Genomic DNA, 24,846 nt, shown 5'->3' on the forward strand with positions numbered 1-24,846 from the left:
CGGCGGGAATGGAGGCTTATTGGCTTTGAGCGACCAATGGATTTTGATCTGCTCACAGGTGGATTTACGCTGTCGGTACAGCAACCGTTCGTAGACATTCCACGAAGAGAATATCCCTGTACAAAACCCATCGAAGAACGTTTCGCTGGATCGCGCGAATCAGCCATATTGAAACGAAAGACGTCTTTGCACTTTGAAGATTTTTAAAGATACAATCGTTGTCGCGTGTTTCCTTGAAAGTATACAGCGTTCAGACCATGAAAATTCGGCAGATTTATAAATAATTGAAATTTTATTTCTTTGCAAGAAAAGCTCTGAAGCACGATCGTAAGCGAGAAGGCCTTTCAAGGTCCGTTCGCGATATAGTAATCACCCGTAAATCAATTTCAGTTTCTTTTCTAGGAATTGACCTTTATTATCTTGATCTCGAACCTCGCCTCGCATGTACCGCTCCGCGAGAGTGAATTAGATAATAATAACACGTCTTTATCGCGCCTGCAAATGTTTGCACGCAAATATATAAACTGTGCATCGAGTGAAAAATGAAAGTAAAAAGAAAGCGAACGTGTACGAGTAGAATTTCTTAAAATTGTCGTATAATTGAATGTTTGTTTAAATAATTCAAGTATGAGCTTTCCTCAATCCGCCATGGAATACTAATATACGACAAAGTAATGACACACGCGTTAAGACAAAGGAAAAGCAAATCAGGGGTTCACACGATGGTGAGCAAGGAGTATGGCGCGATTATTGAACTAGAAACGCAAGTATATAAGTATATTTACATACACTTTAGCATCATAATACGAAAGCTTACAAAAGCTTGAAGGAATGCGTGTAATGCGTCATTTGTTAAGAAAATTCACCGATACGTAATTGCAATCGTGTCCAAACATTCACATTTGCTTTCTGCCACCGAGCCCAGCGAAGACTAATGCGCACAGTTTCTGATACCAGACGTTTACAATGGTTTCTTTACCGGTCTGTAAGGGCAATTTCATTAAAATCTAGATTCGCACGCGGTATTCGAATTAATTATAACGACATTTAGTGTGGTTTATCACGTGGTGCATTAGTATTACTCGTTTGCTCGCGGGTACTTTACACTTTATCGAAATCTTTAAAGACATGTTTTCCCCAGTAATTAATTTCCATTTCCATTAACGTTCATAAATAATTGTGGATTTTTCTGATAGCCTGGAAATAATTGGAAGAAGAAACGAACGGCTCGCGGTTCAATTATCCGGGTCGAGGATTCGATCAGTTATCCGGGTTCCTCGCGAAACGTGCTTTAATGGGTTTATTAGGACGGTATTCGAACGATTGATCGATGGATAGCGTGGACAAGTTGTTTATCGCGAAAGTGTTTGGCGGAAACGCCAAGTTTCCGCGCGTTTGTTTGGCTTTCGACCGTAAGCTAGATGGTTAAGTTACGATTGTACGTGCAGGCTTTCACATGACGCCGAGGCTCAGCAAGATCTTTCCGGAGTCCTGTTTGCTGATCGTTGTCGGCGTCGTGGTTGGTGTCTTACTGTTCCAGGCGAGCAGCGTCCACGTGTCGCCGCTCACGCCCGACACGTTCTTCCTGTACATGCTGCCGCCCATTATCCTGGACGCCGGTTACTTCATGCCGAACCGACTGTTCTTCGACCACCTGGGGACGATACTCCTGTTCGCCGTCGTTGGGACTATATTCAACACGATGTCGATAGGTCGGTAGAACGGATAAAACGGAACCGTGTCGCTCGACGACGTACGACCACGCCGGTCGAGCCTTCATTTTTTTTTCTTCCCCTTTCTTTCTCTTTTTTTTTTTTTTTAATCCGTTTTACTCCCTGGGATAACATCGTCCGCGCTGGCCCGTTTTCTGCTGTTTACACCTTTCCCGTGTTTTTTCTTCTTTTCCCTTGTTTGTCCACTGTTTGACGCGCACGCTCGCGTGATACATAGCTACGGTACGACGTGCACGGGGGTGATTCTGAAACGGATGTGCAAACATTAACTTGTTAACGCGGCTCCAGAAATACTTCCCCTCCGGTTATAAACGCTCCTTTTTTGCCACCTGAGCCCCGGGGACAATTTTTATTTGCAATTAAAATAAGAGACGGTGTTTCGTGCTTTTTTCCTTCTTTTTTTTTTGCGATAATGACGCCACGGAGTATCGATTTGTTCGGGAAAGGATTGCGTTTCGTTGTTCCCGCGTGCTGATGAAAAAGTCAAGGCGATGCCTTTTGATATTTCAGAGGCGCCTCCGTTTACAGATAAATGGTACTGTCGTTGCCTGTTACGCGCCGGAGCCTTGTTAATTCCAATTAATAGGTCGCACGAAAGCAAAAGGCTGATCCGTGGAAAGACGGCGGAAGATTGTAACACGTTTAAACGGAAAATTTAATGATGTAGCGCCGAGAGTCAATATCGATAGGTACTGCGACCAAGATTTTGGCAGCCATTCAAGGTGCGCTTCGTCCTCTCCTCCGTTAACGGAGCAGAGTCAAGGCTGAGGTTATTCCAATGGTTCAAAAATAATCAAACCGTTACTAGCTCTATTCGAATATTACTGCTTCCGTACGGACTTGTTCGCACATTGCAATTTTTTCATTTCTAAGCAAGAAGTTCGGAAGAAGGAACGTTTGAGCTTTCTAGCTTCCTGTTTACAGTGTTATTCTATTTTACGTTTGCATAGATATACATCGGTTATCCTTCAAGCAATTAATATCAATCCAAGAATCTCGGTTATCCATCTAACGCTAATAACACCTACTACTTTTTATCTAAACTCCGCCCCCGCGCGAGTCCAGAAGACAGTTAAACGTAAACATTCCACCCACTTGAAACGATGGGTCGAGCGGAAAGTTCCTGAGTTTCCTGCAGAGTCGACGTAGATCGATGCGAAGATTAATAACTCCATTTTTACCGTAGCCATATTTATTAACAATCCAGCGTCCTGTTGTTATCGATTCTCTCTTTTTATAAGTAATTGTGCCGTAAAAAAAGTTGAAAGATACATGGATCGATAAAGTACACAGTCGTAAACCTGTACGAGTGTCGACGCGCGTTTTTCTCGTACTCGATCCTCGTTTTTGGCACGACGGGAAATTCATATATTACGATAACGTTGCTAGAAAAAAATATATATTACGATCTGACGGGACACGCGAAGAATAATTCATTCCAACGTTCTTCGATCTAATCAAACCGTCAACGCGAATATTTGCTGTCACGAGCGGAGCAAATAAATTTAACCCTAATCCTTCGGGAATGCGACTTTGGGTCACGTTTGACTAGCCGTGGGGTTTGTGAATAAAATATACTACTTTGATGCACTATTGACGCGTAAAATACATCCGATAGGTCTTGAATATTTTAGTTGGAATTAAAAGGAATCCTTTTTGAACTGTCAAATGTGTGATTTAATTTTTATAAACTGACGAAATGTTCCAAAGTCTCGGAGAAATTGATCCTAGATTTAAAGCCGTGGAACGATTATAAAAAGTAACATTCGCCAGAGCTTCGATGGAGTAAAATTGGAGAACGGAGCAGAAACACGATTGGATTGCGTCGAACGCTCGATTACCGTATCCAAAATAATTTCTCCTCTTCCTCTGTTGGTTCGCCAAGAAGTTTGGGATTTATTGCATGCTTAAAAATACACACGGCGCCAAACCGATGCGCGCAACGAATATTGTTATACTTTGTCAACGAGGATAGCATATACTTTTCGACTTACGCAGGAAATTCTTCGCGGAAACTTTGTTACGAAAGAGAAACGTTTATGATGCGGAAGGCTTTCAGCGAAAACCGAAGTTCGACTACCTATTTCGTAATCGTTCCCCGACAGAAACGCGCGAGTTCTAAACTCATCGAAAGAAACGGACGTAAAATTGCCCACGCGGTTTCTGTTTACGAAACGAGTCGTCCCTCGTTGCGACACCGACGATTTTAACGAAAACGATGATGCCCGCGATAATTAAAGACACCGTCTGTACGTCAGTTTCGGAGAGCCGTGCATTTTGTTATTATTAACGATGAACGATTACTGTGAAAATTCGCAACGACGGAGAAGGCGGCTCCAAAATTGCTGACCGCGTTGTTCGAGGTCTCCGAAGAACACTGCCTTCGTTGCAAAATTTGTCCACGAACGGTTTTCAAAACGCTGCATTTTCGCCTGCATCGTCGCAACGCCTTGTAAATTATTTTCGATCGAACATGATTGGTGTTTACCGTCGAAACGCTTGGACAATTATTTTAGAATCTATTTTCGAACTTCGATAAAGGGGCGTTTATCTGATACGAACAAATCCAGCACTGGACAGCTATCCTTATCGTGTATTATAATAAATCAGTTCCTAAATAAAAACGAGATAGTGATTTATTCGATAAGAATAATCGAAGATAGGAAACTATCTCCTGCTACTGGATTAATATTCACTTGACGCGAAGTGTCAATAAAACTATCTTGGAAAAATTATTTACCAAAGTAACTGTAGAATATTTAAAAATCACTTTGAACAATATTCGACAAGAAATTGAGATAAACAACTCCTCGACTCTATTATTAAGATCTTTTGGCTCAGTATTGTATTAGTGCCCCCTAATTTGCTGAATTCTTCTCGTTTTGGATCGTAATCTCTCATTTATTGCGTGGAGGGAAATTCACAATGGAGTAAATCGATATTTTTCATTATGGCGGATTGTTCTCAGGCGCATCTCTGTGGGTGTTGGGTAAGAGCGGTCTGTTCGGCTGCGAAACACCGATACTGGACATGTTCCTCTTCTCCGCGTTGATCAGCGCCGTCGATCCCGTTGCTGTGTTGGCCGTCTTCGAGGAAATTCACGTGAACGAGATCCTGTACATCGTGGTATTCGGAGAGAGTCTCTTGAACGATGCCGTCACCGTCGTGAGTATCATTTTACGTATAATTTATATTATATATTCGCTTCACTAAATGAAAACAAACTTGTTTGACAAAAATAAATGGGAAATAATTTATGAGAAACAAGTTTCTTTTCTAGTGAATCGCCATTATAGTGTACGAATACAAGTGGAGAGTAAATGTAAATGAAACAACAGAGTCATACTGTCCCAAAATTTGGTAAAAATTTGGTACCAAATTTAGATAACAACAGGTCTATATCCAAGCTCCAAAATTCCTTCTAAATTCGATTCGAATGTTTCAAACCACGAAACTTATGAAAACGTTTCGCTGCGCATTGGTTCTGCGCAGAAAACCAAAATGGTCTCCGGCATTAGGAGCGTCTAAACTAGAAAAGATTTACCTAGTTGTTTGGCAGATTCAAAACGATACTTAACAAACATATAAAAACATAAACAAAATCTCTTTACCTCCGAGACTCTCTAATATCGCGAGACGATCTTTCGATCGAGTAATAACCTTCCTAAAAATCAAAGCTTATTTATACGATCGTGGAGCGTACGAGGGATTTAAGATCGTTAAATTAGACGATTGCACGTGCACGACTATAATACTATTTTTACGTTCGCGCTATGGAACGAGAGCATGGCAAAATAATGGCCGAAATACTGGTTTAGAATGCAATCTCGTGACGCTGCGAATATAAAAAAAGAAACAGCTGTGGAGGGCTATCAGCATAAGTGGACCTTGGTAGTTCCTCGCGCTCGACTTATGGCTGAAAAGCTCTTCGTCCTTCGCGGTGTTAAGCTTCGAATGGCTCGATTAAGCGACGAGTCGGTCGTTCTTTAATGACACACAGGTGCTGTACCATATGTTCGAGGCGTACACGGAAATGGGACCCTCGAGAATCCTTTACACGGACGTGCTGTCCGGACTGGCGTCGTTCTTCGTCGTGGCCATCGGAGGAACCATAATAGGCGTGATATGGGGCTTTGCTACTGGTTTCGTCACAAGGTTCACCCATCAAGTCCGGGTGATCGAGCCCATCTTCATCTTCGTCATGGCCTACCTGGCCTACCTTAACGCTGAAATCTTTCACATGTCGAGCATTCTGGCGTGAGTAGATCTCTTCTCGATCTCTTGAGTTTGTAGATACATCCATTAATCCTTTGCATTTCAAGAAACTAGGCTGCCCAATGATTCAAGGTATTTTACACGTTTGACAATCGTTTAGAAAATCCCATTCGTTATTTTGACAAAATTAAATGTGTAAATTTCAACATTAAACGGTGAACATCGATCAGTAGAACCAACGTAAACAGAAGTTTAGGGCCTGGCATAAATTGTTTGGAATATAAAGGGCTCCGGAGACCGAGAAGTTTGGTACAACCTAACTAAGGTATCATTTAGAGAACTTTGTGTAGAATCGCTTGGGAGTCGATGTGTCAACGAGTTTGAACCGTACACTATCGACGAACCGTTTATCAGAAGCCCGTATAAATGATTAACGGTTCGTTTTCGAAGGAAATCTTTTTAAAGTAAATCGAAACGAGAGGAGCCACGAAGTTATACAGAATGCGTTGTAGAATTAATATATGTATATATGGTGGCTTGCGTAGAAACTTATACAACCTCTTAGAAATTCGCATTATCTGAATGAATCATTATAATTATACATTATCGTTGAGAAGTTTGGAACTACAAGTTCTCTCGCAATCTTAAACAATACTTTGCAAGACAAAACGATACGTTGTTAAGTTGTATATACAGGAGCTTGTAGATAGTCAGAGAAGCGCGATAAACTTTTTCATTGTTTATTTAACGCCCGGCGTTAGCAAAGAGTGCACTCACTTCTTACAACAAATCTGCTTCAGTGTTTCTTTGAACTTCTTTAATGGACTGCTTACGTTCGTTTCAATACCGTTAAAGAAACAAACTGAAAATTTTATTTTCCTTTCATTCGGACATCAAAACCGTTCCACCGTTGAGAATCGAATATGCAACGAAATTTTCCAGCTATCCCGGGAATAGTGACCCCTAAATTACGACTAATAATGTATGTAATCAAGAACAATTTATTTATGAATAATCCGTGGAAGAATTTGCACAAGCTTGAGGGGAATGAACATATATATTCCGTTATCAAGAACAGCAATATTTTGGTTCGTACAATCTCGCGTTACGTCGTATTTTATAGCAAGACCGGCTGAATTACCTGGTACGTTGTACACGATTATAATTTATAACTTGTCGCGGAAGAATGTTGCCAAAGAAAAACTTCCTCCTCGGTTGTCTATGAGAAAATAATCGTCGAATAAAACATTGATTGCATATAGTTCCATTAATCTAAATCTAATATTAACTTGATTTAACGGTCTCGTAAAACCTGGAATGTTTAATATCAGATTCGCATATATATTTTCTACGGACACGCGTTGTATTCTTCGGAATTTCGGGGAAAAGAGACAACCACGCTAATTACGAAGCACAACTATACGTATATAGATGCAGAGGGACTTAATTTCACCGTGGCTGGGTATTCCTCTCATTTGCGCCAACAAAGTCGAACGCGTTGCACGTATCTATGACGACCGCAAGGGATTTATTAAACCAGCAAGGGCACGATTCTTGACACCCCCAATTATGTACGGCAATAAATTCCGAAACCGACTTCTCCCCGGTTCTCACGCGATTTATCGCATATATTTATCCAAAGGTGCGTGTTCCCGTGCCGTAGAAACCGCGACGATCGATCGACGTGCATTTTAATCGCTTTCTAAAAATCGCTATTTCTTACCGCGATCGACTACGAAACGGAGAAACATTATACTTTCGATATTAAATCCCCGCAACGTCCAAAGAAATGACCAAAGGCCCTCGCGCGAACCTGTTTCCCTTCACGGTTATTAATTACTCGATAATTTGTTGCGCCTAACGAGGCTAATCTCGCCTTCGTCGGTATAATTGAACGGCCGTCCGCGGGTCTCTTAACTTACAATTGCCGCGCGATTCTCGTTAAGTCTATTATTTACACGCTTCCTCGGCGAAGTCGTACCAACGATGATCGATCGCGATGCCAAGTACGGCTCTATGTAATAACTGTTCAAATATGCTTGCCTCGTAATCGCTGGTTCTTGGTCGATCCGGTCGATTTTTATCTATACGATTAAACAAGGGTGTACGGGCCTATTTGACCGACAAACAAACTGGATTTCAAATGTGTCTATCTCCCCTCCGAATTGATCATTGTTTATTCGCGGGTCCTCCAGACGAAACCGACCACGTGTACAACCGGATCGAATTTTTTTAAATATTCAAATCTCAATTAAGCCTCCGGTTACCAGGTGCTAGGCAAAGGCCTCGAGGCGTTTCATAAGCCCACTTTAAATTGTTTGCTGCTAAGTTAAAATGTCGTTTCGAGCACAGTTCCTTATTCCTAAAGGTCTATTCTTTTATAATACATTCAAGTACACGTAAACTAATTTCTTTTAATGTCTCGCGCATTCCACAGCGACCAAAGCGTAAATATCTTTGAGGATAAAGAAATTATCGTCGAACGTCGCTCGAGGAGCATTTATTAGGGTCGAGCTCTAGAATGGAGGATTTCTCGAAATCTTTACGCGTTCGAGTCCTGCCACTCCCGCCATTTCGAAGCCCCGTTGGCGAAGTTACGACAGTTCGATTTCTCAGAATTTCTCGTTGCGAACCCACGACACCTCGATCCCTCTGAAAATTTATTCCCGGCGAAGTTATAAAAGTTCCGTTGTTGTAAATTTCTACCACTTGAACTTCCGAGTCCCTCATATTTTCATCAACTCGCCTTCGAACCGCACGCAGTAGTTGTCGAACGAGAACTTTGCGCGTTAAGTTCACCGATCAGAGGCACCGCGCATCTGCCTTATGCATAATTCATCGTTCCTTCGACAACAACGAAGTAGTAATGGACAGTGCAACGCGGAGTTTCCAATATTTCGCATCTACCGCGCGTCGAAGGAAGTTTTAAAGTAGAAGAAATGAAAGTCACGTACTCGCGGCGCAAAATGTTACGGGAACCGAACTCCTTCGTACGGTGTATCGAAACAATGGCGGCAATCCTAATCGTTTCCATCGTTTAACGATAGTAAAATGAATCTTTTTACGGGCGAGATTCGATTCGAACGATTCCAAGGGGTCGCACGTTCGACCGTGTAAATAGTTTGGTTCGTTCGGTTTACAGAATCCCAACTTCTAATTGCAACAAACTTTCTCTGTTTATTTAACCGTGACGAGTTCTGTACCGAGTGGCCATTGTCCTTTTTTATGGACGATCCAATTAGTTTCTTTTGCGTCTTCCAGATTGCTCTAATTTTAATTCCCGAGATAAACTGATTTTCCCCTTTCATAGCATTCTCGGAAAGCTGCAGACGTAGGCGTAGAATATCATAGAATCAACGGAGATTTCTCGACTTGTTTTTAGATGATTAAAACATCTATTCAGGGTTTGGTACTGCTAGAATAGAACGAAAAGACCTCTAACTAAAACTTAGTGTTCACAATGTGACCAATGAAGTAATTTTTGTCGTGCAAAGTACTGTTTCGTTTAGTAGATTCCGTGCCTGGGTACCGTACTTTATTTTATGCATTTAATTACATTTTTTTAAGGAGGTCTAGGTTTTTAGGTTAAGAGGCGCAGATTTCGCCAGACCCTCAAAGGGGTTAAAAGGTTACGAACCTCTTACTTAGGGGGTATAGTGTTCGCTAATCAGAGTGAAAAATGCTTAGTTTACGTAACTCGAAAAACAAGTTCCATCAAAGAGTCGGCAATCGATTTTCGCGTAAACCCAGAGAATCGTAATCGCCTTCCAAGTCCAGAATTTTGTTTAATATTCTGTCTGTCGTGCGGGATTATCACAGTATGTCCCTAATTTTGGCGAAGCCGGCCCGCCAAATCCTACTATCATTAGGAATTACACTCGCTGATCACGTAGATTCTCTGTCGACAATGATACTCGATGGTCGCGCAGGATTACGCAGGGTTAACACGTCGATTATCGAGAATCATTGAAGGCAAGAAAATGGAAATCCTTCGAAGTCCACTTATTATTTACGATCACCTAATTGCAGTGCAAAGTCACCCGCATAAACGACGAATCAAAGCTGGAAGCTTAATTAATCGCAGAGAATAATTCTTCGCGCTAATGAAACGAGAAAATAAGTGAAAGTGAAAAAACTAAATGTACGGTAGCATGAAACGTTTAGTATAGACACAAGTATATATCAAGATTTGCAACCCTAATCCTCATTGTCGGTTGGCTCTGAAAATTCTGTTTGTAAAACTTTTATTGCGCGCCCTCGGCTTACGTTTCCGCGAGAAATCGTCCGTTTCGCAGTTGCAACGCCGATAACGGACCACCCTGTACACACAGCGAAAACACGGCACGAGTTTACGTCTTCCTTACTTCCGAAAGACACGAACTTAAAAAAGGAAGCCCCCGAACTGACTCGTATAAGCATAACAACACAAAAGAGACGCGCGTTATCGCGTGCCGGCGCAAGAGAAATTTTCACCCTCGAGAACGGTTCGACGAGACTACAGTCCGTGGCTACCGATGGGATCGACCGTCTCGCGAGCACCGTTCGATTCCGAACAACTGAAATGTATCGAGAAACGACGGCGGATAAATCAGATAGACTGGAATTAAATTAAGTCCAAAGTTACGCGAACAAATTTTGTTCGATAAATTCGAGTCCAATGGTGGCAAGTTTTTTGTATTTCTAGTACGTTTTATTTCATTTTTAATACTTTGCCAAGCTGGCTTTACCACGCTAACAATGATAATAACAATAAAATAGGAAATAAGAATTGGATAGACGTTTTATAGCGTGGGGACCAAACGATACTGCCGTACTCCAGAATAGCTCTCCTCAGAGCACAATAAACAATCTTTAGTGCATTTAAAAGTTTCACGTTGATGGAATTGACGCAGACTCAGAGAGGATTCGAACCCATCGGTAGCGGTAACCCCAAAACCACGTCACCGTCCCTACCACCGTGAACATCGATTCTGTGAACGCCGCCGTCCCGGATCGTACGTCCGAATTAATTTCGACGGCGTTTAGGAAACGGCGTCCGATCGATAACTCTAGTTTCCCAACCGCTCGTATGGTTCCCCTTATCCCCATTAGCCGTGACCTCTTTATCGCAGGATCACCTTCTGCGGCATTACCATGAAGAATTACGTGGAGGCCAACATATCGCACAAGTCCCACACGACCGTCAAGTACACGATGAAAATGCTGTCGAGCGGCTCGGAGACCATCATATTCATGTTCCTCGGCGTCGCCACCGTGAACAACGCTCACAACTGGAACACGTGGTTCGTTCTCATGACCATCGTCTTCTGCTCCGTCTACCGGATCCTCGGTGAGTTCAAGGTCGATTTTAGTATCGAGACTAGCGACTCGTCGATTATCGAGCGGTCGAACAGTGGAAGGGGGCAATAGGCGCGCGATTCGAACGAGTTCAGTGTCGCTAATGGTATCAGCGGAGATAAGAGCCTTAAGCTAAACCGATCACCGCTTATCGTGCGTCACTTACCGGTTACGCGATTTGAGCCAAGAATATCGTTTCTTGCGGCCGTCAGCGTCGCAAGAACGCTGAACGATCGCCGTTTGGCGCGTGCCAAACGGGGGTTGAAACGTATATAGAATTTTTGGACCGTCTCGGGGATGTTTCCAGCGTTTCTCAATCCTCGAATTTATTATTTTTTTAAAGTCACTAATCATAGATTGGTAATACTGATCTTAGAATTTCTTCCGAGACTTTCCCTGCTTTTGTACGCAAAAAATTCGCTATCTTGCGTTATTTTCGTAGCGGCATGATAAACGATGAATATTTTACAAACTCGAAAGGATGTTGATCAAATTGCACGCAAAATTGCAGTTGTTACGAACTTTCGAGCTCTTTAGTTTACCCCGGTTTCCTTTTTTGGGCGATTTCGCTACCGACAACAAACAGCCCCCCCGCGGATGTTTTTGATCAGAATAAAATGCCACGCGTAGACTTGTTTTTTGTTGTTGTTATTCTATTATATAATACGCCTGCTCTTTTTGTTTCGTCCGAAAACACGTTGGCCCTCGGGGACCATGGTTTGAGAGACACTGTTCCACGCCCGTGACGCGTGGCAAGAGAGAGAGAATGAATTCACGGATTATTTGGACCGTGAGCTTAAGTCTGGAAACTCATTTCTTTTTTTCGACGACCGTCCCATTGTTTCGACTGTTTGGTTGTAATAAATGGAACATCTGTACGTCGAGTTGGAACGAAAACAGTCTTTTTATTAATCGGAGTACGTTTGCCAGCGAGACAGGGGACTTTGAACCCCGTTTGCATAGACTATTCCCCGGGACGTTCTTGTTTTCTGAAAGTTTAATAGACACGAGGTCCTAAAAATCATCCTTTTCTCCGATACGCAATTCCTTTTACGTAATCGATTTCTTCTCGGTTCCTCCAACACGCGATTCTCGATAAACGACGATACTGTTTGCCTTTTATCGTCGCGGCGGTAGTTTCAATTTCTTTCGAAAGAACGAGAAGACTTTCCAACGGAACCAATAGTACGAAGCACTACTTCATCGCAAATGGTCGAAGCCTGGAAACAAGTTTCTGGGAATTGTCGGTCTATTGTTCCGGGAACAAATTATCAAGGAATGCTCTAACCATAGACAGAGAAACGATATAGATCTTTATGACAGCGTGGATTTCTAAAATCTCTGAGGAGCATTTAACAAATCCTAGCAACAACGCGGCGCGCCCAACGATGAGTAATGGCTTGGGGTCACTAGACCGTGTGCAAACAGATGTCTCATGTGTTACAATCCGCGAGACGTTCCATTCAAGTCTCTACGCCGCGGTACCAATTTATTTTTACTCGATGTTTACTTTGGAAATAATAGCAGACAATTAATCAACGTTTCGTAAGTCTTTCGCAAACTATCTTAAACGCTCAACTCTTTCAATTTATTTGCGGATAGAAAACCCATTGATTTACGAAAATTATTCATTGTGACGTAAATGAAAAAATTACAAAAGATCGTTTATCCGACCTCGAAATTTCTTTAAATTCACGCTTCATAAAAATGTCTCGATAATCCCAGTAGAACCAGAATGGAGGTACTTCTCGATACAAAAGTAAATAGAAAGTGCTTCCAGAATAACAAAGTGTGCTTTTTTGCTCGAAGGAAGAAATAGAAACGTGCTCACGACCGTCGAAGAAGTCGGAACGTAGAAAATCTACCGCTTAAGTTACAAAATCTCCGAAGACTCTTAACAGGATTCGTCTCTCCTTCCACGACCATCAGTTTACATCAGGGCTTACTGTCACGAGCTTACGGCTTCCCGTTCCAATCGACAGTTTATCGCTAGCCAATAGTTTGGATAATTCGTGCTTATGCGAGTTAAACGCGTGGAAGTTTTAGTCTGCCCGAGCATCAAACATTTAATTAACGTTCCCGACCGAAGTTATCAGGCCCCTATTAAAATACAAACGTTAATCTAAATTGTAAAAATGTCTCGAAGTTCACAATATTTTATTATAAACACGATTCGACGCCGAATCTTTGGTACGCTCAGTAGTCCAAACGTTCCAATTATACTAGTGGAAAAAGTTGCACTACGCAACGATAAAGTTTAAAACTGTTCAATTTACATCGGAAGCTAACCAGAATTTGATACCATATTTTGTCCAGTTTTTTACAAAAAAATATAAATTGTTCAACCGTTCTACAAAATTCGAACTTATGGGACGATTTGATACCTTCGTATCGTTAAAGGTGTCCCGAAACACAAAATTTGTGCTCGTTGGTAGAATGTTGGGATGCCTAGAAGGGCAGGTCGTCGCTTGCGAGCACTAATCGGGGATCGAAACGGAATTTCCAGGCGTGATCGTTCTGACAGCTGTGGCGAATCAGTTCCGGCTGCACAGACTGGACAAAGTGGAGAAGTTCGTGATGTCTTACGGAGGCTTACGCGGAGCGGTGGCGTTCGCTCTGGTTCTGCTGATTGACCCGAGACACGTGCCGCTGCAACCGATGTTCGTCACCACCACCATCGCGGTCATCTACTTCACCGTGTTCATACAGGTAAAAAAGAACGATCGAACTTCGAAAAAGAGATAAGAAAAACACCGTTCGAGAGTAAATATCGCGGCACGATCTCAGCAGCCGGTGTCGCGTCTCCCATGCAGCTGCCACCGTGGAAGAGTTAAGGGGACCAGGATTTTTTTCGAAGGAAACCGTGTTCCCGAATATTTTCAGATCTCAACGTAAGATTATAAAAACGTATTTCCCGCGCTCTGATATTTTTTAATATCGAAAATACGGGCCACGCTGAAATATGGGCTAACGGGGGGGGGGGGGGGGCGAGAAAAAACCTCGTTTGTCTGCGAAATAAAAATTTCACGTCCGATTCGACGGCAACAATTTCAAATAAATTCTTATTTTGGTAGAAACGCGACCAACGCTGCCGGAGTTGGACAAATTTTATTCGCGGCTAACGAAAAAAAATTGTAGATTCATTCGTGAATCGGCTTACGGGGTCGCCCGAATGCCGGATTTAAAAAATTCGTGGCTAGTTTGCGAGCAAAATTGGAATAAACATTGCGAGATGAAAAATTTGGTTTTTGATAAGCGGATTATCGATAATTAGAAATACGGTATTTCATAGTTTCGGTCGATTCTAATCCCAAAATTTCAAGATGATATCTTAATTACGTTTTGGAATTTCTAAACTTTTAATTTGCTATTATTAAATGATAGAAATCTAAATGATTCGTGTCCCATTGTTCGACGAGTTAAGCGAACGAATTGATACTCGTAGCTTATGAAAATCGCGGCTACAGAGTTTCTGGACAGAAATACAGTCTGAATGGACTACAAATTGAAGACGGAATATTCCTCCTACGAGTCTCCTTCGAATTCTTAAGGATTTTGATAGTAAAAGGTGACACAATGGGGCAAAGTTCAGGGAATTGTATCTTCTTGTGTTTGACATGCTAAGAAGATTCTCGGAAAACGGTCGGTTCGAAAGAAAATATCTAAGCAGCGACCATCGTGATCCTCTCTAACGAGGAATAAGGAGGGCACTATCGAAGAGGAGCAATTTCCATCGCGGTCAAACAATTTCTTTAACGTTTTATTTCGCATCTATTGTTAGGGTTACTTCGAGAACCGGCGTCCCACGGTCGCGCGGGTGTTGAAAATTTCTGCACGTTTACAATAATAATACTGGATGATGTTCCCCGACGTAGCACCCTCGAATATTTCCAGTGGAATCGTAGGTAGACAAAGGAAAGGTTGTACGATTTAAAGAGGGTAATATAATAGTGGGAAAATCCCTTTCCTCTAAATCAACATCCGTCCGAGTGTGGTTCTCTGGGGGGGTCTGTGGCCCTGGGGTTCCCGTGAAGTAAACTTCCAGAAATGTTGATTTAGAACCGGGGAACCATTCAATGACCCCGCTTGAATTTACTTTCACGAAATTTCTCCGAGTTTTAAATTCTAATCGGTGAACGACCAGAACCCTTGCGAGCACAAACTCTCGCCAGCCGAATCAGGATTTTTGGAAACACAGAAATCCGGGTGCCTGAAGATTTGAGAACCCTTGGTTAGAAAATTGACTTTCCAAACGAGATTAACAGGTATCGACGGAGAATAACGTATTCGTTAAATTCGAGCATTCTATTTTCTTCGACTAATCTAGTCGTTTGAATTTCATATCGTCTCTGTCGAGTCTCCGTGAGTTTGTATCACTGTTACGCCACGTGTTGCCAACGTAATACAGCAACTTTTATTTCTTGCCTCGGTCGTTCCGGCATCGTAGACAACAGCGGATGAACTCGAACCTATCTCAACTGTTACTGTAATATTGATATTGCGTGGAAGTATCCGAAGAAAGAATTCTTTTCATCTTTCATGCTCTTCTGTCGTGTAGGCTAACAACGATCGACGCATTAAAGGAAATCTAAGACTACGGACGTTTCAACGTTCGACGCGGAATGAGTTATTGCTTGATGCAAAAAATTAAATAGGAAAGAAAGTAGCTTTTCGTTTTAAAAAGAATTCTTAGCAAGGATAACCGTGGAAATGTGGAGCTCTCCAAAGGTGACGAAGCCAGTAGTCACCAATGTTAATTACCGTGCTGGAATAGAAATTTTCTAGGAGGTTGGCCAATCTATTATTATGCTCCGAGAAGAAAAAGCTTGTGGGATACCATAAGGGGCGAGGAAGAACCGGCGCCGCCCGTGGTTCGGGTTACAGCGACAATGCAAACATAGTCTGAGTATATACACCTAAGTTACAAGGAAGCACCGAACGTTCAGAAAATTTTGAAAAATTTTATGCAAGTAGAATAGTTCATCTCTAATTTTTAAATGATATAAAACTCTATGCTTGAGATTTTGTACGTTCGACTTTATAAATTTATGTAGAAATACTACTTTCTGTGTTGTTCGAAAGAAAAGATTTTATCGTTAGCAAAAATCGATAGTTATTTTTTGATTTGACGGTAGCTCATTAACTGTCGTAAATATAACTTGTTACGAGGCAGGAAAATTGGGTTAAAAAAGACGCATTGCTATTCCTACGATGCTGGAATACTCGACAACGTTAACGCACTTAATAAAACTTAAAAACAGCTATTCGTAGGAAGAACTGGTAACGAAGGCTCTTCTGTTACCAGTTTCCATGACATGGTTGTTTGCTGAAAAGTTGTGGAATGTAATGAGATATTGTTTTGATCTGGAGTAACTGTGAATAAGCTCCTGTTTCGGGTGTATTTATTACACAAACGACGCGTTCACGGACTTTGCAAAAATCAGTACCTGTGGAACTTCCGTCATATTCTTAGAATTTCTAAATATTCTTCAACAAAATACACGTTGTTTGCATGTTGAAACATTAAAATCCTTCAATCCGTCCAGAAGTTATAATTTTTTAAACATACGCATGAAATATCAGGGAAACATTTATGGTCAGACATCATATTTTCGGTAAAGAATTTTTTTCTCGAAAGTGCGTAGGAATTCGGGGGTAGGTCTATTCACCAAAAATGATTGTAATTGACCTCTGTAACTAGAAATAATTTTTTTAGAACGATTTGAAATTTTTAATTTCGTCGAAAAATTTCTGCACCTATCCCCTGTTGATTTTTCTCAAAAATTCGTCTTCTAAGACTTTCCTTCTGTGAACCTTGCTATACCATGCTGCAAAGACTCGAATAAATTCCTACACAGTGGAACTAAGCTCGGAGCTCAATATTTAACAAACACTGCAGGATGTGTCGATCGCTAAGTCGCTGATAAATACGTCCACTCAAAGTTCAACGAAGAGACTCGTGGGAATCACGAAAATTCCGTTGTCGTTCCCTTTCGTCGTGTAATTCTTCGGGTTTAAATCCCGCCTCCTTCGAGGAAGAATTAGTTCTGTGTAAAGCAAGAGCCGAGCGAATGAAATACGAACGCAATTAGATCGCGAAAGGTTAAAGCGTACTGTACGGGGGAGGAAAAAAGGAAGAAGGGAATGAGAAAAAACACCCTCCTTCGTCCAGGAGGCGCGTTCTGTTTGCGATCGGAGTGGAACCGGCTCCGCGGCTCCATTAGTTCTAAAAACACCATCGACTTTGTCGCGCAATCGATCGGAAACTCGATATCGACGTGGGACGGTCGTGGCTGGCGGCCTCGCGACATCCGGTCGATCCTCGCGGTCAGGACAGTCTGTGCACAAAAGGCCAACCTGACACGCGGCTTCCGGCCGGTGGAAGACGAAATTTCTTGTCGGATGACGAAAGTACACTTTCCATTCTCGACGGGCGCAATTTGCCACGTAATCGATTTAATCTCGATCGGTGAGAGAACGGTTTCTTCCGACTAAACGCGCGTGGGAAATCAATTTAAACTCGCTGGTTCGTTATAATAATTAACGCGAAACTCCGAACGACAATTCGTTGGAAAAACAATTACTTATCGTTTTCGTTCCCCTTTACATAAACGAAGAAACGACTTTCCGTGCAACTACTTAACAGCTCGCGGCATTGTTCGAATAAACGTTAATAAAAATGTCGCCAATTCACTCGGTAAAGGGTTTGGGATGACAAATACCAACCACCGCCGTGAATAATGGGCTATTTAGAGGCGCTCGGGCGACAATATTATCGCAATAATAAGTCCTTGGGTCGCGTTTTCGCGTGCACCCTATCTCACGAGGAGCTCGAGCTGTCAGGTGAATCTGTTTTCAGGGCATCACGATCAAGCCGCTCGTGAAGATCCTGAACGTGAAGAGGGCGGAGAGGAAGAAGCCGACCATGAACGAGAGGATCCACGAACGGGTGCGTGTAACGTGTCGTCTCGCGTCTTGACGCGTTGTTGACCGTACAATTTTTTTTTTTAACATGGTTTCACGCTGTAATAACGATCGATCGACTGATAAAAATACGAACGAAGGAATAACGGACCGGGACCTCGACACGTATAAATTATAGACGCGCGTCGCACGCAAGGATGAACAAAATCGAACGATTTTGTAATTGAAACACACTCCTCTAAACTGTCGAACAATCTGACACGTTGTATTCCCTGACGATCAAATATCCGGGTCCGTTCCCTCGTCTTTGATGTTCATTCATGATGTCGAATATTAAACACGCGGCCCCTCCCCGAACGTTTTCGCGCTTCAGTTGGAACAACGGCTCGTAAAAATCACAATGGCCGTCGTCATCGAGATAATATTAATCTTCTGCGTCATTGTATTCTGACTCGACGACGACTGGGGGATCGATTTTCTCTGAGACGTTTCATTTCTTATTGTCTTCTGCATCTTCTACGTCTCACTCGTATTCCAACACTGTAATGGCGATACGCTATAAATATTGTTTATTACACTGTGGGTTACTTCTATTTACAAAGTAATTTTTTTTTAACCCAATGTAATGGCCAATTACAGAGCCCCATAGAAAGGTAATGATAATTTAAACAATAATTTTATTCTTACTTTATTCAAATGTAAACCCTTAAATATCTCAATGCACAACAAAATGAACCCACACCGGTTTCAAAAACATCTCAATTCATGAGAGACAAGTTTTTTCGATTTATAGCGTATCACCATTGCGTGCGAACACGAGTGAGAGAAACTGTACGTTCCCGATTAATAAATACACGCGATGGATTTGTAGAAGCACTCCAAGTATCGATGATACGCCTCGAGATAGCGCGGAAGGGGCGATCGATGCTCTATGAATGTCCGGGTATCGCGTCGAGGCGTTTTTCTGGCAATTTAGGAAATGAAAAACAGCCGCGGAGGAGCAAATTTCGCGGTTGGCCGAGCTCCGGGGTCGCCTTTCGAAACCAAAAAGTAGCACGCTCGGCTCTTTATTTCGTCGTTATTTCTCGACGAGCGTCGAAAAGTCGCTGTCACTTCTGGCATCGCGTTTAATGACACCTGTTTCGAGGCTTCATTGAACGCCGCGCTATCTCAACAAATGGCGCCATTAGTACCATTCGCGCAAAAATAAATCCGTTCCTCTCAGGACGATCCATTCGACGAGTACCAAACACGCTACTCTCTCTTCGGTTATCTGATTGGTAAAAAATACTTCTGTATTTAACTATTACGAACAAATTCATTCGTTGTTCGTTGCACGGATTAACCCTCCATAACCCGACGCGACGCTGAAGTTACAAACTTTTTATCGATAGCCGACAATCTATTTAAAACGAACGTGTCGCAGTTTGCGTGGGTAACAACTAAAGGGGTGCGAACTAAAGATTAATATTTATATTGGCGAAAAGACGGATCTCTCTTAGATCTTCGTAATAGAATGCTCGTCGATTGGAACGTTTTTTCGAGGACCGTTTTGCCCTGGTCTTGTTGTTAAATATCGAAAAAGAACGGCGGGGGAAATCAACGATCGACGCTGGTCGGCGCTCCACGCTCTCGCGGATCCCATTGATTTCCAAATGCGGTTGGTTCGTAAATGAACGTGTCAAAACAAGAACAATGGGCCAGTAAATTAACCGAGTCGTTTCGCGGTTGATACTCTTAGCGTATATCACGCCAGATAACGGATATAATAAGCGCCGGCGACGTTCGAACCCGCGAATAAAAAAATTAAAATTAAAACAAAAAAAAAAGGAAATGACATTTCTGCTTTTTCAGATAATGGATCACGTTATGGCCGGGGTCGAGGACATTTTAGGAAAGCACGGCAACTACCACGTCCGAGACAAGTATACATAGCTTTTTTTCACGGTTCTAATGAAACGTCTGCGTCGGGGTGATAAACGCACAATACTTCGAAGAATAAATCCACGGGGGGAGGAAGTAAAAAATGTGTAAACACGGGGTCTTACCGTGGTTTCTGAGTTATGGAAGATTAAAGGAAGCGCTCGTAATGTCGTACCTATTGAAATTTTATGCCCTTTCTGCCCGGTCGTGGACGCTATTCGCCCGTGCAAACATTCGTGGTGGTCGAGGGGTGTATTAACACGCCGAAGTAGTTTTTCACACTGTTTGGCGGCCCCTTGGAAACAATTTCCTTGCGTTGATTTCGATTCACAATTATTACAAGAACTGCTCCCGATAATTTTCAATCTTCTACGAGAACGGATAAAATTCTTATCTAGATAGAAACGTCGAACGAAAATAAATTCCGATACGCGAGCTTCGTTGGTTATTATCGGAATAAAATTTAACTCGATTCCTATCTTCCGTAACTCGTAAACCACGGTACTCGGTATCCCGTATTCGCATAATATTTTTTTTATTCCAGCGCGGAAATATACTCCGAGCGTTACAGCGCGTCCATCGAGTGAATAAACAATGGCGTCGATTCGCGCCCCTTCCCTGTACTTTGTTTCTCGATTTGCAGATTCAAACGGTTCGATAATAAATTCATCCGGCCGTATCTGGTGAGGCACCATTGCGGCGCCGAGCCGAAAATCTTGGAAACGTACTCGAAGCTCGCGATGAAGGACGCCATGGACTACATCAGGCGAAACGCGTCCACCATCGGGAACATCAGCGGAACGGAGAGCATGTCCGCCATATTCCGCAACTATAGCAACACGGGACAATTTCACGGGAGGTACGGGGACGGAGGGTGGTTCCCTTTTCCCTCTTTCTCCGACTTTCGATCCCCCGAGTTCGCACTTGACCTGTTTCCTATCCCGATAAGAAACGCCGCGGGGGATGGGGGTTGCTTCTTCGACACAACAGGTGCATTCCCTCGGCCCCTCGAGGGAGGAAAAATGAATCGTAACGCGAGGAATTAATGGAAAGGAACTGCACCGACGTGGAATGTTTCGAATCCGAGCCAGATTTCGGGGGGATGAAAACACGGGAGTCAAATATTATTCGAACCAGATACGCGATAACATATTTTTCAGACCTCGGTGCAATAACAAACTGATTTTAGCGATAACGTGAAAATTAGTTAAATAATAAAAGATTGCTTGCACAAATCGCGTAGAAATAATTTATGTAATGAGTTAAAGAGGGTTAGAATTGACAAGAGCAGATTTTATCGAGCCATAGGTTTCCCCGGCGTGGTTTCCAGAATGGTTTAGGGTGTCGATGAGTCACCCTCTGCACACTCCGTAACAAGGAGCGTAACCGAAGATAGGTCTGCATTGTATCTCGATTGAACGACCCTTCTCGAGGCGCGGTATCGATCTCGAAGTGGCAGCCTGTCATAAAATGCAGTCTCATTCTTTCTCCTTCCAGTCCGAGTTGCAGCCAGCTCGAAACGGGCTGGAATATTGATCTCCAAGAGCTGGAGTACAACCCTTCCAAGAAGGACCTGACGGACGCCAGGATCCACCACCTATTGGCCGAGGAACTTTGCAAACCTTACAAGAGGGTAAGAAACCCTCCCTGCTGACAACGATTTGCATATACGTGTGCACGCGGCCCTGAGAACTTTGCTGACTAGGGTGCAATACTGTAATCTTCAACCCCCCCGATACGTCTCCAATATTATTTGCCCCGGAATACTCGAGAAAATGGCCACCCACGGTTTAACGCTTTGACTGATATATGGGCGTCTGGGCTTCTCATCGCGAAGTGAAATGTAAATCTAGATAGGACTCTTGACACCTAACGTGGCTGTAACAAAGTTCGAGAGGTTTAATCCAGAAGTTTAGTTTAGATTTGAAAATAACTGACCCTATCAATTCCGAAGCGATCCCTTTTTGGCGTCCTCGATCGAGCGGTCAAACTTTAAGGGTACCTCGAAGGTAAAACGTTTCGAAACCCTACGACTAGCTCCGTGTTGTAAATAAAAGAACCCTCGGACGATTTAGAGGCCCCTTGGAAAGTTTCGCGGGTCCACGGGAACGCGATAAACGAAATAAAATTGATTTGCAGCATCGACGGTTGAGCTACAGCCGGCACGCGGTGAACGATCGCGACCTCTCGACCCAAGTCAATTACAAAATGCACATGAACATACGGAGGATGATGGGCGAGCACAAGCATCGTCACAAGCGCAGCAAAAAGTTGCTCAAAGTAAGAGAAAACCGTACCGAGTTTATAGTTTCCTTTTTTTCTCTCAAATCTTCGATCAGGTAATTAACAAACTTTCGCAGGACGGGAAGCAGAATCACGTGAGTTTCCCGGAGTTCCAGCAGAACGGCTCGACGAAGTTGTTCACCCAAGGTAAATTGGCGAAAGAATATCGATGCTCCCCTCCCCCTCCGAGCTTAGCGCGAAAAGGCTTTCCAGGGTCTGAATACGTGAATTTCAATTGGTCGCAGATTACATGAATGGCGTTCTGTACGAGCTGGAGAACGGGGACACCTCAAAGCCTTCCAGCAAAGAGGACTGGGACTCGGCGATAACTTTCACGGCTCGTACTTCCGGTGAGGATTCCATTTTTTTCGCCGCCCGGTCCCAAACCCTGGGCTCCAACGGAGTCTCGTTACCGGACGCGGAATTTTCTTCGCGATTCGAGATCCCTTTGAGGAATTAGTTCCACCCCCGATGTTCGGACTCGTTAGACTCTTCTTTCAACGAAAACGCGACGAAGGGAGGAGCTAATTCCTCCGGGGCATTCACAGGCAAATGTCTTATCGCTCGATTCTCCGTAGACTCGTCGAACGTGAATGCGGAGAACCATCACGGCGCCACCACGACCACCTCGATGGACACCATCAACACGGACGACCCGGAACTGAAGCTGGGTCGCGACGGTACGTTCCCAGAATTAAACGGGATGAAAGAACCTTTTGGAGGATTCGTTTAAAGACAAATTGCCACGCGAGTATAGTCAACGATCGGAATAAAAATTATCCACGATTTATTTTACGTTAATTCGCGAATACGAGTTCGGTGAAAAGTATGCAGTTTCACGAGCTTCGACGAAACTCGATTGGATTTGAACGGACGACGTTCGATGTTTGCAGAAAGCTACAGGGTAACGACGCCCACCGCCACGGAAACGATGCTGCCGTGGAAGAGGGAGGACGATTACGATTCCGGGCACCCGATCAAGCAGAACGAGTTCCCAGCCTGGTGTTCGAACAAAGAATATCTGGCGTACAGTTCACCGTCGGCGACATTCTTAGGTACGATTACCACAAACAGCGTCGTATTATCATCGTAGGATGCATCGTCGATAGAGTACCGATACAACTAGTACAGTACACTGATTTCATTGGCTGGCTACATTTACTCAATTACGTGAACTCACACTACACACTACACGCGTACACGAAACACTGTGACCGTTCACACTTTTGCGAAACACCGACGATTCTGAATCTCTTTTGCCCAGAGGAGCCCCGGAAGTCGACCTCGCAGGGGATCGGGTAATCCCTTGCAACCGGAGGAAGTTTGCACCATGTTTCTCTTATCGTTAGGAATGAATCGTACGATCGCTTAATGTTTAAGCCCTGTTTCAGGTTTGCCAACCATTTTTCAAGGGATCGATTCTTAACGTAAGGTTCGGAGCACGTATTTAGAATGTAAACATTGTTGTGTCTCGTGGTTGCCATCGTTGCGTCTGTTTTGATACAGAGAACGATGAGACTCGGTAAATAAGTCTGTAAAAGACGGGTACGTGAACGGTGAAAATACGCTGCTTTACAGGAGAGCCGTATTACTGAAGACGGGGCCAGCTTACGAAACCCCGGGAGGATACTATCGGATCGCAAATGCACCCACTTCCGGTTGGAGAACATGTAAATGTCACGCTTCAGATCGTTCCGAGTTTACTCTGTCGTTTTCTTTTTATCGCGCGAATTCGTGAACTCTGTTTCCTTCCTTGAATTTTTTGGGTTACCCAATCCCCTTAAGCCTCGTTCACACGCACACACAACGCACTCTGTTGATACACGATCGATTATGCATCACACGCCGAAAGCTTCACCGTGCATTCGTCGAATTCGCTTGATATCCTTAACCATACGCGCGTGCCTCTAACTCAGCCTTTGAGAACAGTCGCTTTTGTGTTTTCATAGTTTTCTTCGAGCACGTCTTTCACGTACCCGCGATGCACCGGGCGTTTCGGTCGTTTCGACTACCAGACATTAAGTTTCTAAATAAAACTCGAATCGAAACTGCAGATTCGTGCATTTGCCGTTAAATAAACTTCACGTAATAATAGGGGAGGTCGAATAATTTCTCGGTTAGAAGTGACTTCTTCTTAAGTGTTCTTTGTACGTCGTTAAAAAATATCGAGACACACGATGGAGTCGAGACGAGCAAACACGAAACACTCTGTGTATCCACGTTAATTGCGTTATTAATGCTCACTTACCATCGAAGGTGGAATCGAGCAACCAAAGGTCCAGTCAGTAATTGGCCTATTCCGGCGGGATAGCGTCTGCACCCCGGACAGCATGGATTGTCAAGATTCCCTGGACAAACACGATGATTACACGCTGACCGGAACTGAGCAGACGGACTCACCCTCGAGAGCCTCGAGTGAGTGCACTTGTCA

General features: G+C 43.2%; 1 protein-coding gene across 4 annotated transcripts in view; it reads left to right on the forward strand.

Moving 5' to 3' along the window:
• Window positions 1-24,846, forward strand: part of Nhe2 (Na[+]/H[+] hydrogen exchanger 2) — a 34,781-nt gene that overhangs the window by 5,125 nt on the left and 4,810 nt on the right. For 3 of the 4 annotated variants that reach the window (XM_076783389.1, XM_076783390.1, XM_076783392.1), the window contains 15 exons: window positions 1,449-1,712; window positions 4,702-4,898; window positions 5,734-5,990; window positions 11,060-11,277; window positions 13,792-13,994; window positions 18,145-18,234; window positions 20,064-20,134; window positions 20,776-20,991; window positions 21,630-21,765; window positions 22,272-22,412; window positions 22,493-22,562; window positions 22,661-22,765; window positions 22,994-23,095; window positions 23,309-23,470; window positions 24,672-24,830. In XM_076783389.1, coding sequence (XP_076639504.1) covers window positions 1,449-1,712; window positions 4,702-4,898; window positions 5,734-5,990; window positions 11,060-11,277; window positions 13,792-13,994; window positions 18,145-18,234; window positions 20,064-20,134; window positions 20,776-20,991; window positions 21,630-21,765; window positions 22,272-22,412; window positions 22,493-22,562; window positions 22,661-22,765; window positions 22,994-23,095; window positions 23,309-23,470; window positions 24,672-24,830 — 2,391 coding nt within the window. Of the gene's footprint in view, window positions 1-1,448; window positions 1,713-4,701; window positions 4,899-5,733; window positions 5,991-11,059; window positions 11,278-13,791; window positions 13,995-18,144; window positions 18,235-20,063; window positions 20,135-20,775; window positions 20,992-21,629; window positions 21,766-22,271; window positions 22,413-22,492; window positions 22,563-22,660; window positions 22,766-22,993; window positions 23,096-23,308; window positions 23,471-23,993; window positions 24,086-24,671; window positions 24,831-24,846 lie in introns of those variants that run through there. The other variant, XR_013081778.1, reaches the window with a different exon arrangement.

This window comes from Colletes latitarsis, chromosome 2, assembly GCF_051014445.1.
Source record: "Colletes latitarsis isolate SP2378_abdomen chromosome 2, iyColLati1, whole genome shotgun sequence".
In the NCBI taxonomy this organism is placed as follows: domain Eukaryota; kingdom Metazoa; phylum Arthropoda; class Insecta; order Hymenoptera; family Colletidae; genus Colletes; species Colletes latitarsis.